Source organism: Lactuca virosa, chromosome 5, assembly GCF_052849685.1.
Source record: "Lactuca virosa cultivar CGN04683 chromosome 5, Lactuca_virosa_CGN04683_v6, whole genome shotgun sequence".
Classification (NCBI taxonomy): Eukaryota; Viridiplantae; Streptophyta; class Magnoliopsida; order Asterales; family Asteraceae; genus Lactuca; species Lactuca virosa.
In genome coordinates, this window is record NC_136430.1 from 367,993,009 (window position 1) to 368,010,210 (window position 17,202).

The 17,202-nt window shown below is 34.7% G+C and overlaps 2 protein-coding genes across 3 annotated transcripts; one reads left to right on the forward strand and one right to left on the reverse strand.

The window, feature by feature from the left end:
• Positions 1–6,888: 6,888 nt before the first annotated feature.
• LOC145117081 (1-phosphatidylinositol-3-phosphate 5-kinase FAB1B-like) lies at positions 6,889–15,852 on the forward strand. Of its 2 annotated transcripts, XM_079053386.1 has the most exons (11): positions 6,889–7,280; positions 7,389–7,469; positions 9,315–11,213; positions 11,285–11,438; positions 11,504–11,848; positions 11,937–12,979; positions 13,053–13,176; positions 13,252–13,428; positions 13,498–14,874; positions 14,946–15,212; positions 15,317–15,852. In XM_079053386.1, exons 3-11 carry the CDS (start codon positions 9,865–9,867, stop codon positions 15,668–15,670), a joined length of 5,190 nt encoding a protein of 1,729 aa, XP_078909512.1. In that variant the 5' UTR covers positions 6,889–7,280; positions 7,389–7,469; positions 9,315–9,864; the 3' UTR covers positions 15,671–15,852. The 2 variants fall into 2 exon arrangements, with proteins under 2 accessions (XP_078909512.1, XP_078909511.1); XM_079053385.1 differs by lacking the exons at positions 6,889–7,280; positions 7,389–7,469 and adding an exon at positions 8,938–9,215.
• Positions 15,853–16,036: 184 nt separating this feature from the next.
• Positions 16,037–16,890, reverse strand: LOC145117082 (LL-diaminopimelate aminotransferase). The gene is made up of 3 exons (XM_079053387.1): positions 16,633–16,890; positions 16,416–16,537; positions 16,037–16,334 (listed from the first exon to the last, which is right to left on the reverse strand). The coding sequence occupies exons 1-3, from the start codon at positions 16,798–16,800 to the stop codon at positions 16,262–16,264; spliced, it is 363 nt and encodes a 120-aa protein (XP_078909513.1). The 5' UTR covers positions 16,801–16,890; the 3' UTR covers positions 16,037–16,261.
• Positions 16,891–17,202: the final 312 nt, after the last annotated feature.

The window sequence follows — 17,202 nt, forward strand, 5'->3', positions numbered from 1 at the left end:
CTACGCACATCAACCATCGAAACATTTGTACAATTTGAGAATGAAGTAAAGGGAGAAACTTCCAGATCTATAGATGGTGGTGATTTTCACTAGTGGATTACAATAAAACAATAAACTCCTCGTCACATAAACGGAAATAGCCATATGCTTGGAATTTCATTTCCATATCTCTAATAGCAATGTAATTTCATTTCCATGCCAATAATATCAATGTATTTCCATCTCCTTACTAATAATAACAACATACTTGCTTCTTTACAAGTAATAGCCACATACTTGGAATTCCTTACCCATAATAGCGATGTACTTACATTTTGACAATCCCAAAGAAATAACCAAATTACCCCATATGGGCCGTGCTTAGCACAGGCCTCAAAACTTATATATATATATATATATATATATATATATATATATATATATTAGTTTATAACCCGTGGGAACCACGGTTATAAAATTAATTAAACTTTTATAATAAAAATTTATAATTATTAATCAATTATTTTAAATAAGTCATTTTAAATAAATTATTAATTAAGAGATATATCAAAATTTTAAAGTTATTAAGAGATATATAAATTTGAATTTTGAAATGAGTTGCCTAATATATCTATATGACACATGACATAATATTAATGAGAAGTTATATTAGAGTGACATTTGGCAGAAGGAGATTAAAACTATTCATTTATTAGAATAGGGAGATATATATATATATATATATATATATATATATATAGGGAGGATGGTTCAATTGAGAAAAAAAAGGTTGAGAATGGATTCTCAGACACTCATTTATTTTTCCCGCAAAAACCTCCGTCGTACCAGCGGAAATGGGAAATGAATAGACATGTGTTTTCCAACAAAACATGTTTCCTTAAACTATGCTAATCATTATCTTAATATATACAAAAATAGTTTTTTTCGTTTTTTTTTTAATTTTTAAGAAGCTATTTTTTATCGAAAAATAATTTTAAATATACCAAAATTCATGAATGTTTATTCTCTACAAATAGACATCCATATTGATATAGTTTTAAGATAAAATAAAAAATTTATTTTTTTTATATTTTCGGCTATCGTTATTCATAAGTGAATAAAAATGCATCATGTTTTATTACAATACATTCGTTATACACTTATGAATAAAAAGTATGATTAATTTTTTTTACAATTTAAGTATCATTCATATATGAATATAACATATAATAAACATAGTATATTCATATTTAAATATTAGACGATGCATTCACTTGTGAATATTAACATAGTATATTCACTTATGAATATTAGATGATATATTCACTTATGAATATTAAATGATATTTTCATATGTGAATATTACATAGTATTACATGGTATATCACATCTGAATATTACATAGTATATTCACTTGTGAATATTAGATGATATATTCACTTATGAATATTACACAGTATATTCACATATGAATATTACAAGGTGGTTTCACAAATATATATAATTTTTATATGTTATTCACATATGAATAACATACAGACTTGCATATTTGTTTTGTGTTTTTAATAATCATATACTGATTCAGGTGTGAAAACATATTCATATGTGAATATAACGTGGTAATTTAGTTTATGCATTTCATCAAACAGTTGGAGTGCATACAAGTTAACTTTTTTAAAAAATGTTAAAAACATGATACTTCAGATTCAAGTTATCAATTCGAAATCATCATATACTTTCGATTTCGACTTTGAAGCGTGCAATTCCGATTTTGATTTCATTCCAACAAAAATTCTGATTTCAATTTTGAAACCTTGAAATCCCGATTCCAGGTTTCTTTGTAATACCGATAATCAAGACGCGAACTGTTCCGATTAGAATATATGTTCCAATTTCAAAAGCTTCTGACTTAAGATGCGACATCCTATGTCTGATCGATTTCATATTTTGATTTTGATTTCCGAAATCTGATTGGAAACCTGTGAGTACCGATTCCGAGTCTTTCAATGTCGACTGTGACTGCGAGTCCAGAACTCCGATTCCAAATTCATGAACAACGAAGAAATTCCGATTCCAACTGAGTTCGTTTGCGAATCTGGGAAATTCCAATTCGGAGTATTCAACAACGAAATCGGTGTTACGTATTTGAGATTGAATGTTATTATCATATTTACAAGTTTGCCAACGTGTTTTTTTATGCTTAGATTAAATGAGTGACTGAGAATGATTCTCCCATTCTCAGCTTTTTATATTTTCTCAATTGAACTTACCTCTCTCTCTCTCTCTCTCTATATATATATATATATATATATATATATATATATATATATATATATATATTTTGAGAGGCTGATAGTTCATATAGATCCATTCCACGACACTCTACTACGTATATTTTCATCGATCTAACATTTTTATTAATAAGACATTCTTATCTTTTGTTAAATGATATTTCATGTATGCTATGAAATATATAACATGCTAATTTAGTGGATGGAAGGGAGATAAGGTGAAAAGGATGGCTGGCACAAAGGTTTAGGCAACTTGGAGCCTACTTCATGACAAGAGCCCAATGGTGGTCCTTTTTAATCATTTAATCACTATATATATATATATATATATATATATATATATATATATATATATATATATATATATATATATATATATGAAGGACATGATAAGTTTCAAGTGGAAACTTTTTCCTCTTTGACCAATTTATTTTACTTCTTTATAATTTTACCTTTAAAGTTTCAACAAACTTTTTATTTTTATAATTTTTTCATTTTATTTTTACTTCTTTATATTTTTGCCATTAAACTTTCACTTTTATTTCTTTACAACCATTTTTTCTTTATTTTTTTATCATTTTCGTCTACCGTATTCTTCTATCCTTTATTTTTTTTTGTAAATGTTTCAACAGGAAACTTTTCCTCTTCATAATTTGACCACTTTATTTTACTTATTTACAATTTTGCCACTAAAGTTTCAACAAACTTTTCATTTTTATAATTTTTGTCACTTTATTTTTATTTCTTTATATTTTTGCCACTAAACTTTCACTTTTACTTCTTTACAACCATTTTTTTTATTTTTTTTATCATTTTCGTCCACCGTATTCTTCTATCCTTTTTTTTTTCTTCTAAAAAGATTCAGTTGTGACTTTTCTCACATGTTTTTTTATTTATGTTTTCTCAAAAGTGCTCCGTTTCTTTAATCCCTTTACAATTTTGTCACCCATTTTTCAACATTATTTTACTTTGATACTTTTTTTTATTTTATTATCAACCCGAACTTTTTTTAACATTCAGACTTCCGTCATATGTTTTATAAAAAGTTGCTAAATTCAATCAATTTTCTTTATTCTTTGGAATTTTCGTCAAACATATTCTTCTTCCATTCATTTTTTTTCCTAAAAGGAATGATCCGTGCAAAGCACGGCCCTTTTCCTAGTTACCATCAATAAGCACCATGACACAAAAAAAATGTTATAATATTAACACCATATAAATTTTTGTCTCCAACGGCACACCAAAACATCATATCAAAAAACATAAATTTAATATTTTCATCATAAAAAACATATTTTTTAAAGATAAGTTACTTTAATTTCATCTTCTTGACAAGTGTTTATTATTAATATTCATTAAAATTAAAATAAACAAAATCTAATAATCATACATGTTCAGAATTGTTATATTTATCATATCTTTCTATTTTTGTATTAAAAATAATAAATTAGACTTAATACTGAACGATTGGTTTCTTATTTTTTTAATTAAAAGATTAGGACAATACAAAAATCTTGATTATAATATCCAAATAATATATAATATAAAGCAAAATAGAAAACAAGAAATATATAGGGCGTGTTCGGCACGATGCGTTTGAGAGCTTCTAGCTTCTAGTTTTTGACAAAACGTTCCGTTTTGAACAAAAAGTTTCGTTCGGCACTACAAGTTTTTAGCGTTTAGTTTAAATAAAACGTTGCAAATCCAAATGCTACTTCATGTAGCGTTTAACAAAACGCTACAAGCTACAAGTTACCCGCTACGTAGGCAGTTATAGCGGTCCAAAATCAAATATCGGTAAAGGGCGGATATTTGAGATATAGGTTATCGCGGTGGGATATCGGTGGGATATCAGTATTTTTATATCATGTGTTGATTCTATGGGTTGCGCCATTGAGCTTCTCTATTTTAGTCCAATGTATTCACGGTTTTGGCCTGTCCAACAGTGTATTTGTTTTTAAGGTTTAGTATTTATGGTGCATGCATGCATCACATTAGATAAGGGTCTTGAATATTTCTTTGATTATACTGTAACCCTGGTAAATCAGAATGAAAATGAAAATACTCACTGTATGATTTGAAATGGGCTAATTACGTACACGGACATTCTGAAAAAGGAAAGGAGTTGGAAGTAAGTTTTTTATGGTGAATTAAAACTCTTTCTTCTTGCATATTTTAGATTACAATTTCTTCTAATATGTGCTTTTCAATTGCGTGTTTCTTTGAACTGTAGGGAACCCTAGAGGATACATATTCTTTGTATAAACAAATCATTCTAACCGAAAAGGGAAAAGGTACCAATTTATTGCATCCTTTACTTTTTTTTATTTTCCTTTTTTTTAGTATATTTTCATAGCCACCCACTTCTATTGGATAACTGATGGACCCCCCTTTTTATGATCTTTAGTGCTATGAGGGGGGTTTGTTTATTAAGGGGCAAGTGAATCTGGATCGAAACTACTGGAGTTTGGAGTAAGGTTCAAAGGCTGCAAGCAAAGTACTCTCGCAAAACCAAAATCACAAATCTTCAGTTTGCAATCCGCATTCCCTAATATATTTTTCGGCTTTAAATCTCGCTGAAAAACATCTGCTGCATAAGATAATAACTAAATTTAATATTAGTAATCAAAACAGACAAATATACAAATTACAGTTATTCTAGATCACTGTTATTTTTGCCACATAACTTTTAATTATAATAACTAAATTTTATATATTAAAGCGCATGGAAAGGATTAACAGTGATCTTTTGGACTTTTAATTTTTGCGACATAACTTTTGACTCATTCTGATATTGGCCACAAAAGTTTGAGTCATTCAGATATTGATCACACAGGTTTACTTTAGTCCCTGGCCTTCGCCGACTTTATCCACCGCCATCGACTTAATTGTCTTCATCCTTCCAGTCTCTTCTCTTATTCACCATCTCCTCCACCGACTTTCACCACCAGCATCGCCCTGTTCGAGTCAGGCTTAAAACCACCTCACTGTCGATTGTATCCTCCGTTCATCTCCATCTTCTTCAAATCCTCGATTAGGGCTTCTCTTCACCTTGATCCTCCGTTGCTTCTAACTCTTGGGAGACGTTTTTGTCTTCCCGGACTGCTCACGGAACTGCTTTGGTGATCGCCGGAGAAGGAGGCGATAGCAAACAACCGTCTGATATCCACAACCGTAGCAAAATCTCAATCGAAGAAACTTAAGGTTTCTTGCTTTCTTCCCCACTTCACCACACCTTCTATTTCAATATCCATGTTTTCTTATGGCTTCACTTGAACCTGATGCTTTAATTATTTTGATTTTGTTGGTGATAACAGGGGCTTATACATATTATCGGACCTGTGGAGGGAAAAGCAGTCGAATGTGATGAGAGGGTTCGTCTTCATCTAGCTTCTCCCTCTCGGTTCTTCCTGCTTCCATGAAAATATATTTTTTGTTTGAAATTTATGATATCAGATAAACACTGCCTCTACACCATGTATCCTAATCGATTTGTCACTCACATATGACAACATCAAAACAGTTATTCAATTCAATTATATCCTTTTTTTTTAATTCAATTATGCCTTCCTGTTTCGAGTTGGTGTTTCCTTCTTTTCGTCATCCTTCAAATAAATCGTTTTTTTTAATTAGGAAACATGGATTCATACTCCAATGATCAACCAAATAAAAAGGTTGGTATTATCTATGGTGTTATTAGCGGTCTCAATAAGCCTTATATTCATTCAATATGACATTTTTTTTAATCTAATAATACATGTTAGGTTGATCTGGTAATGAAAGCAATTATCTAATCTGTCAGCATAGTATTGAGATAGTTTTGTAATTGATTTTGATTGAAACTTTTTTTTTCTTTTCTGATTTTTATGACTGATGGCCGATGTCTTCTATAGGGGATTTAGACCGGAAACTAAAGCTGGTCTATATACAATAGGTTGTAAAAATAGAGGGAATCATGGATAGCATGTCAATGGGTTTTGAGATTGGCCAATCTGGTCGTGGCTGTTACAGAGTAAAAATAGAGGTAAATTTAACGTTTATACATTACATTAAAACTATAAACATGGGTATGGAGAAGAACAAGGAGTCACAAACATGAAACTTGAACAATTCTGACGGGATTGGATATTTGGATTCCGTCCACCTACCAGCCAAACATGGTATTTGGGTTATGCAACTTGATCTCAACCCCAATGGTTGTAGTGGCAATATGGTAAAACTCTCACAATCTCAACACACATACTATCCACAACAAAAAAATGCAAGTACATTGTTGTTACTTACATTATACTTTCATTATACTATGTTATATATTATCTAAGGACTGGTCTGAAATGCAGGTCCATGGTTTACAAAGCTATAAGCTAAAGTTACCAAATTCCACTTACTGATCATTACAAACAGTTGATTTAAAAGAGTATTTTAGACAATAAGAACTTTGAAGAAGAAGTTGAAAAAGTAAATCTTAAAATTGAAGGTGATATTTTATTCCATTGCTACTCAAAATTCCTTATTTAGCATACCATATATAAAATCCGTCTAATATGAAAATGCATATTAACATTTTCCTTACTTTTTTTATACAACATGTGACTCTAAGCATCACAAAATAGTAAAATGTTGATGTTACTCTTTTATACTTCAGATATATTCTCAATTTGTGACATGGTAAATTTAACTTTTGAAAGTCAAAATAGTACATTCTTCACTCTTAAAAAAAATACAATGACTATTTTTGACTTTTTAAGCATATTTTAATCGTTAGTCACTTTCACTGTAGCACATGATTGACTGACTGACGGCAAACTGGTCATTTTATATGCTCTTTTTTCGTATACCATGTCGAATAAACTTACAACACGGAAGGAGCCTTTACAAGTAGGGGTACAAACTTGGAAAGATGAACATTGCGGCTTAGGCAAATAAAGAGGACACGGAAAAGAATTTTGGCTGATGAGGCCTTGAGAGTTGACTTTGAGAAATGGGTGGTTGGGTGGGAAGATCACAACAGTAAAACACTCATCTACTATTATTTGTTTCATCTACTATTATTTGTTTATTAATGTTATTTCACCTTTTACATATATTTTATAAACATTATTTATGATTTGTGTTCAGATTTATACACAAACAGATTAAAATTCAAGCTGGGAAAGTCATCACAAACCGAACCTTAAAGCAAAAATAAGAAGAATAGAGGTGAATTTGATTGCATGTTCAAATTTACGATAATATTAATTCCTTTGGCCTTTGATTTTCATCACCGAACAATTGTTGTTACTTGCCAACCAAATGCATGACAAAATTCACTTCATATTCCAAACCCTATAAATGTTTAACATTTTTTTTAATAATTTGAAATGAGTTACTTGCATTATTTATTAATGATAACGATAATGGGCCAATTTTTTTGAAAAAATGTAAAAAATTTCCAACCCATGCGAAACATGGTTCTTATGGTTCTTTTCCTAGTTTATATTATTATTTAATCATAATTTGGGACCCCCTCCTTCCCATTTTACAGTTTAAGCCTAACCCACCCTCTGTCGTCGACCACCACCATCTACACCTCTTGCTGGAAACAAATAAACCTGTTTCGATGTTGTTCCGATGCTCAACACCCTTGGATGCCCAGAAAAATCATGCCCGGAAACAAACCAAACACCAAATCAAAATAAACCAAACAAATCACAACATGTATTCTAATTTGGAATTTCAGAGGACTATAACTCTGTTCTTTTTGAATTTAGAACACAAAAATCAAACATCAAAAGTCAAAATTGAGCAGAATAATTGAACACAAATCGTACCCAAGCATCGATCTGCAGAACTAGTGTTTTTACACACAAAAACATTCACAAAATCACACCATATCTATGATTTCTCAGAAGCCAAACCCCCATCAAGAAATGAAAACCCATAAATTAAGGGTTGTGTGTGTGTGAGAGAGAGAGAGAGAGCGAGAGAGAGAGGTGGGAACGGTGGCCGGATAAACGATCATCGTCGGTTTTTTTTATCGTAAGTTTGTCGACACTAGAAACACACGAATGCAGGGTTGCGATTCAGGTTAACGATTCCACTTGAACATATTCTCAATCTCTTTCCTATCTCTCCATCTCTTTTCGATCTAATGTTCATGGGTTTCGGTGGAGATATGTAGGTGATGGTGGAAAAGTGGTAGTTTCAGGGCAGCAACAGTGGTGGCTTCAGGGCGGCGATAATTGGCTTCAAGGGATTATTGTGGTAATCGTCGGTGGAAGGCAGTGTCCATGAGCAGGTGATGAAGGAAAGAGTGGTAGTTTCAGGGGACGATGGTGGTAGGTTCAGACCGGCGGCGGTCCGGTGAGGATTGAGGTCTAGTGTTTTAGGTTCTTCCAATATTCCAACGAAATGAGAGAACGAGATATATGGGTCGTGGACCTACAAATTTATATCATAGGGATTTATTTTATTTTTTAATAAATAATAAACAAAAAAAATAATAATAACTGAAAAACAAAGGGTAATATGGTCTTTTCATATATATCAGAGACGAAAAACGCAATAAAATCATAATACAAGGACGGTCCGTGTGCAAAAGAAAAATTAGGGACCAAATATACAACTTTAACTAAACCATAGGGACGATTTCAAAAATTTACTCTAATATCTACTACTACGGACACAGTTTGTGGATGGAGGAATATCGGTTCTGAAATTGGGAACCAAAAGAAATACAATAGCAAATCATCTCCTTCTCCACCTTAACCTATTCACGGTTTCCATGACTTCGTGTCACCAATCTATGCGTCTTCTTCTTTTTTTAGTATTTCCTTTTATGTGTCTTTGGGATTATTGATTGTTACTTATGGTAACACAGCTTGCATCACAGATGACGACGCTCCCTCCCTCTACCTCTCTCTCTATCATAATAATTCAATTAGTTAATTTTTTAATCCAACAAAGGTCCGTGTCCGTTCTCCATGGACGTGATTTGTTTGTTTCCTTTTCTTTATTAATGTCTTCTTCTCGGATGTCTCATAGATATTTTTGTATCTTTTATAGGATTCTGATTCAATTGATTGCGCCTAACGGAGGTTTCCTGATTGGTTTTAATCGATTCCGCGTTCAAGGTTGACGACAGACGTATTCTGGTTGGCATTTTCGAGTAAATTTAAATTTATATCTGGCCTTTTTTTAAATAGTGAGTTTATCTTTGGGCGATATTCAACTTTTGAATTTGTGGCCATCATCGGTCCCGTATTCGTTAATCTTGCATCACGGTTAGGGTTTGATTTATACAACTTGGATTGATTTTGATTGGAGTCCCATAAGTGGTGGCTGTTAGAAATCACGATCTGCATAGGTTTGATACGGGGTTACTTGGAATTAGTTGAAGAATTGAGGAATACTAGTAGCATTCTACATCAATAACAGCAAAAGTATAGTTGTGTATGCCATTTAGTCTTTCTCCTTTCGTAGTTCTGGTATAACTGGATTGGGGATTCAAGTTGTTGGGGTTTCTGATAGTGTTTTGCTATATAAAGTTGAATGTGGTCGTGAAGAGAAACAGATGAGAATTTCATCATGAGAGGGATGAGAAAATTGTTTACCCATGGATGCATCAGAGAGACCATTAACTAATCTGATAGGTAACCTCAGATCCTGGATCCCTCGGAGGTCTGAGCCTGCTAATGTGTCGAGGGATTTTTGGATGCCCGATCAGAGTTGCAGGGTATGCTACGAGTGTGATACCCAGTTTACCTTATTCAACCGAAGACACCATTGCAGACTTTGTGGCCGAGTTTTCTGTGCCAAGTGTACTCATAATTGGATCCCTGCTAGACCCAGTACTCAATACATAATCAGGGAAGAATCAGAAAAGATCAGGGCTTGTAATTACTGCTTCAAGCAATGGCAGCAAGGTGGGTTAGCTGGTTCCGTTGATCATGGAATCCAAGATTCCAGTCTTGATCTCAGCACCTCACCATCAGCTGTCAGTCTCATTAGCACCAAATCTAGTGGCACTGTTGACAGTAGCAGCATTGCTTTTACATCTGTGCCACAATCAGTCTGCTCTTATAACCATTACTCTACTGGAGTTACTTCGCACCAATCCGTTGTAATGGAGTCAAATCTAGACGAGCAGAATGAACTAGCAGCAAGGAGCAATGAACTGTTTCTTGATGCGGGAACTCGGTCTCCTAGTGGTGATGACTTTGATGAAGAATTTGCTTATCAGCTAGCTACCAGTGGAGGACATGTTTTGCAGATGGATAATGGCTATTATGACGAATTACAAATGGATGATATGGATACCAACTATGAATCTCATAAAGTCAACCCTGATGCAGAACCTCATGATGTAACAAGTGTTAGCAGTTGTTCCTTACAAACTGCTTTTGATCATACTGTCTCTGAGGCAGTCCAGCTTGAGAAAAAAGAGGATACACATACGCATACACATGCACGTAATGTTAGTGATGACTGTGAAGCTTCTTCATCTTCTTTATACGTTGCACAAGATGTGCCTGAACCTGTAGATTTTGAGAACAATGGAGTCCTGTGGCTACCTCCTGAACCGGAAGACGAAGAAGATGAGAGGGAATCTCTTTTATTTGATGACGATGATGATGATGGAGATGCTGCTGCTGGAGAGTGGGGGAGTTCAAGCAATTTAGGAAGTGGGGAGTGTCGCAATAGGGAGAAGTCAAATGAAGAACACAAGAAATCCATGAAGAATGTAGTTGATGGACACTTCAGGGCTTTAGTATCTCAGTTGTTGCAGGTTGAAAACCTTCTTGCAAGTGAGGAAGATGAGAAAGATAGTTGGTTAGAGATAATAACATCTTTGTCTTGGGAAGCTGCATCTTTGTTAAAGCCAGACACAAGTAAAGGTGGAGGGATGGACCCCGGAGGTTATGTGAAGATTAAATGTTTGGCTTCAGGGCGTCGCACTGACAGGTAAGAACTTTTGTGGTATATAAAGTTTTCATTTTCTGTTCTTACTTTAATATTCAGTTTTCTTTTTCCAGTATTGTGATTAAAGGGGTTGTTTGTAAGAAAAATGTGGCTCATAGACGGATGGCATCAAGAATTGAGAGGCCTCGTTTCTTGATTCTTGGAGGGGCTCTTGAATATCAACGTGTTTCTAACCACCTGTCAAGTTTCGATACTTTGTTACAACAGGTAACAGTAAATCCATGCTAGTTGTACATGGAATGGAACTTTTTATGAATTGGTATTTTATTTAGGAAATGGATCATTTAAAGATGGCTGTGGCAAAGATAGATGCTCACCAGCCTGATGTACTTTTGGTGGAGAAATCAGTATCACGATATGCACAAGATTATCTTCTTGCAAAAAACATATCTCTTGTTTTAAACATCAAAAGACCACTTCTGGAACGAATAGCCCGATGCACAGGTGCTCAAATAGTTCCATCAATCGATCATCTTTCATCTCAGAAGCTGGGATGTGCAGATATGTTTCATGTTGAAAGATTCCTGGAAGAACATGGAAGTGCTGGACAGGGTGGAAAGAAGCTAGTCAAGACACTCATGTACTTTGAAGGCTGTCCAAAACCGTTTGGTTGCACTGTAAGTTATTCTCATTCCCATTAAAACTTAAAAAGATAAAAAAAAAAAAAAGATTAGCTTGTTAAATATTATGTTGTTTATGTTTCAGATATTACTGAGAGGGGCGAGTGGTGATGAGTTAAAGAAAGTGAAGCATGTTGTTCAGTATGGAGTTTTTGCTGCTTATCATTTGGCTTTAGAGACTTCTTTTCTTGCTGACGAAGGCGCCTCACTGCCCGAACTGCCCTTGAATTCTACCCTAACCGTAGCACTTCCTGACAAAGCATCTTGTATCGACAGGTCAATTTCAACAATCCCTGGTTTCACCACCCCTGTGAGTGAGAAACCTCAGGTGAATGTAAATGTAAATCACTCCTACCCTGAGCCACAACAAGTGAACAGTGTCTCCATGTCAGAAATGTTCTCTACCATCATTAACCAAAAATCAGAAGCAAAACAGTTCCCCTTGGAAGGGGTGGTGGACCCCACTGCTTCTAGGGCACTCGGGCCTATAAGTACACATCTTGTTGGAGACTGTTTTGAGCCTCCACAGGCACAAGGTGAGGGTAGTTTATCCCATGCTGCTTCAGATGCATCATCTCTGCAATTGGATGTAAAGAATGGAAAAGAGGATTCCTCTACTTCAAAGGAAGAGTTCCCTCCTTCACCTTCTGATCACCAAAGCATTTTGGTTTCCTTGTCATCCAGATGTGTCTGGAAGGGGACAGTTTGTGAGAGGTCCCACTTATTTCGCATCAAATATTACGGGAACTTTGATAAACCACTTGGACGCTTTCTCAGAGATGACTTGTTTGACCAAGGTTACAGCTGTCGTTCATGTGAGATGCCTGCAGAAGCACATGTGCAGTGTTATACACATAGACAAGGAACCCTAACCATATCTGTGAAGAAGCTGCCCGAATTTTTACTGCCCGGAGAAAAGGAAGGTAAGATTTGGATGTGGCACAGGTGTTTGAGATGCCCCCGGACTAGCGGTTTTCCACCTGCAACTCGTAGAATAGTGATGTCAGATGCTGCTTGGGGTTTATCATTCGGGAAATTCTTGGAGCTCAGTTTCTCAAACCATGCTGCTGCTAGTAGGGTTGCAAGCTGTGGTCATTCTCTACATCGCGATTGTCTACGCTTTTATGGGTACTTTAAAAAAAAAATCTCTATATTCTGTATTGTAATTTGTTGGTTTCATCCTTACTTACATTATATGCAGATTTGGGAAAATGGTTGCTTGCTTTCGTTATGCATCAATTGACGTCCATTCTGTCTTCCTTCCTCCTCATAAACTTGATTTCAAATACGAGAATCAGGAGTGGATTCAACATGAAGTGGATGAGGTTTGATTGTTGTTGTTATACTAGATGAGATTCCACGAGGGTAAATATGTCTTTCTAATTGGAATTTACAAACAGGTTGTGTACCGGTCGGAGCTACTATTTTCAGAAATTTTCAACTCCCTGAGTCGAATGGCAGAAAAGAAAAATGGCCATGGGACAGGGTCGGTTAATGGTGTGACAAGAATCCCACAATTAAAACGACAAATTGCAGATTTGGAAGTTATGTTACGAAAGGAAAAAACAGAGTTTGAGGTCTGTTTTTTCTATTCTTTTTGACAAAATTTGATTTATTTTTTAATCAAATCTATGATATTGTCACAGGAGTCGCTGAAAAAGATTTTACATCACGAGGTGAAAAAGGGACAGCCGATAATTGATATTCTTGAAATCAACAGACTGCGTAGGCAGCTTCTCTTTCAATCTTACATGTGGGACCACCGTCTGGTGTATGCATCAAATGTTGACACCAATAGCCCCCGGTCCAACCTCAATGATTTTGAATCCGAACATGTGGATATTAATAATAATAACAACAATAAAGTTGTGGATTCATGTAATGTTTCGGATGTTGGGGACATTCACAACCATGAAAATGTTGAAGAGGATATGAATCAAAGTCCAACAGAAGGAAACGAGCCAAGTCTATTTTCTGAACCATCCATATCTTCAAATCCAGGTGTGCGTAGAGCCATTTCAGAAGGACAGTTTCCTGTTATGGCAAGTTTATCAGACACTCTAGAAGCTGCCTGGACAGGTAACCTTCAAAAGGATACAGCTTCTGTGTTATCTGATTCAGACTTAACAGAATCTTCACTACTCGAGAAAGGTGTAGAAGATCAAAGCTGTGGGACAAAAACGTCACTTGTATCTCCTGTTTTCTCAAACAAAGGCTCTGAAATGATGGAAGATTCAACGAGTTGGTTGGGTATGCCATTTTTGAACTTCTATCGCTCTTTAAACAAAAACTTCACAACCACTTCCGAAAAACTCGACACCCTCAACGGTTATAATCCCGTGTACATCTCGTCTTTTCGCGAATCAGAACTCCAAGGTGGGGCCCGCTTGCTTTTAGCCGTGGGCGTAAATGACACTGTCATCCCTGTGTATGATGACGAACCCACAAGCATCATATCGTACGCGTTGATTTCCCCTGATTATATCGCGCAAGTGTCTGATGACGATTCCATCTATTCACAATCTGCTGACTCATCGGCATTCCAATCCTTTAGCAACTTCGATGGAATGGCATTGGAATCTTTCAGGAGTTTGGGAGATGATGGGATTCTCTCCATATCCATGTCTGGGTCCCGTGCTTCCCTAATGTCTTCGGATCCCTTATCGCATACAAAGTCTTTGCATACCAGAGTGGAGTTCACAGATGACAGTCCTCTTGGGAAAGTGAAATATGCAGTGACTACTTATTATGCGAAAAGGTTTGAAGCTTTGAGGCGGATATGTTGTCCTTCTGAGATGGATTATATACGGTCTTTAAGCAGGTGTAAAAAGTGGGGTGCACAGGGTGGTAAAAGCAATGTGTTTTTTGCAAAAACATTAGATGATCGGTTCATTATCAAACAAGTTACAAAGACAGAACTCGAATCCTTCATAAAATTCGCTCCTGCTTACTTCAAGTATTTATCCGAATCAATTGGCACTGGAAGTCCTACATGCCTTGCAAAGATTTTAGGCATTTATCAGGTAATTATAGCAACCTACTTTATGTCTTTTAGTATATATTGTGTTTTGTAATGTTGATTTATTATGTGAAGGTGGTGACTAAGCATATGAAAGGAGGGAGAGAAACGAAAATGGATGTGTTGATTATGGAGAATCTTTTATATGGAAGGAATTTAACACGGCTTTATGATTTAAAAGGATCATCAAGATCACGTTATAATCCGGATTGTAATGGAAGCAATAAAGTTTTACTTGATCAGAATTTAATCGAAGCCATGCCAACTTCTCCTATATTTGTTGGAAACAAAGCAAAACGATTGCTTGAAAGAGCTGTCTGGAACGATACAGCTTTTCTTGCTGTAAGTTTTACTCTTTTTTTTTTTTTTTTTTTTTTATAAACTTTTAGTTAATTGTTTAAACTCTTAGATATGGGTTTTTGAATCTATGATTATTATTACTACAGTCTGTTGATGTTATGGACTATTCTTTGTTGGTTGGGATTGATGAAGAAAAACACGAACTCGTTCTTGGGATTATCGACTTCATGAGACAGTATACGTGGGATAAACATCTAGAAACGTGGGTGAAAGCTTCCGGAATCTTGGGTGGGCCCAAGAATGCCTCCCCAACCGTAATTTCACCAAAACAATATAAGAAAAGATTCAGGAAAGCAATGACAACTTACTTTCTGATGGTCCCTGATCAATGGTCTCCTCCTACTGTTATACGCTCAATATCCCAAACTGATCTATCTCTATCTCTATCTCTATCTCTATCTGAAGAAAACAACACCACCCAAACCCAAACTGGAGATTAATTTTCACTTTTTACCCCTTTTAAATTATATTTTTTGAAATTCATTTGGGGGTGTTATATATTGTTTTATTATTTAACATTCCAAATATAGTTTTTTTCTTTTTGTAAATTACTGTCATATTATTGTTTGTATTCACGTATTAATAATGATCATTATAATAATACCTTTAATTACTTTTTCTCTTTCCGTTTTGGGTGGCCGGGTCATTATCAATATCATATATAAAAATAGAAACAAACAGTCTCACGACCTACGAATGCGACGGTTAATATGTATGTAATTTAGCCCCACATAAGTCTTCTTTATTGGTATGGTTTTCTGCTTTACAAAGAAAAAGAAAGTGCCAAAAAGATAACACACAAGAACTTGAGTAAAGTGACGACTTTTATTTCATGATCGATTCATTATTCACATACACATACACATAAACACAGACACATATATGATATAATTAAGTATATAGAATTATAGATTATACAACCCTGGAGAGGGTAGCAATGGCGTATGGAGGGACGACGATGTGATGGTTTTTTCTCCCTTGATCGTAAATAATAAGTTAGAACTTAGAACTGCTGTGTTTGGCAACCATGGTTAGTTGACTTTACCACCATCTACGACTCGAAGCAGACTTCTATTAAGAAGATCAACGATGTGTTGTTCACCTCTGTTAGAGTTAGATTTCAATAATTCGATCAGAAACTACTGTAAAAATGTGATGTTCAAGAGGATGAGGACAAGATATTACCTTTGATAACAAGAAAATGTTGGAACACCTTGATGACGAGGACCTTCATCGTATCCTTCACATGTTATCTCACCTTTATCATCCAAGTAACATACGATCCCTCTAGATTTGTCTTCAAAAACCTGTTTAAGAAAAAACAAAAAGAGGTTTTGTATAATTTCAACATGAAAAAGAAACAGATAAAAGGAGTGTGATAATGATTGTCATGCCAACCCACCTTTTGTATCTTGATGGATGATCCGACCCGAATGAGAGATGAAGATGAAGATGATGGAGATGAGTCGCTTTTTGCAAGCATTAATACCCGTTTTGATGTTTTCTTGATAGGAGCTGGAGCATGATGAATCAGGAACAACGATGATGATGAAGCGATATTTGCAGCCATCTTGTGATAGATAGTGTGATAATTGAAAGAAAGAGAAAGTTGGAGAGCAAGATTTAAGGAGACAAAAAATGAGTATGTGCTGGGCTTCTGCTATATAATAAAAATATACCAAAAAATATATGTAAAAAAAAATTCTTTAGTTTTTGACTTATTGTGGTTTGCTATGATTAGGGTAGCAGGTTTAAAGGCTTCAATTTTTTTGATTATAACATTAACATACTTTATATTAAGCATCAATATTTGAGTGCTAAATATTCAAACAAAATTGGATATGAAAAAATTTGGAATCAAAGAATTACTAATAAGGTAGAATATATTTAGATAAATGGCATTCCAACTCAAACATAAAATAAAATTATTCAAGTGTGTTGGTTGGTTGATTGAGAGAAAATAAGTTGCATT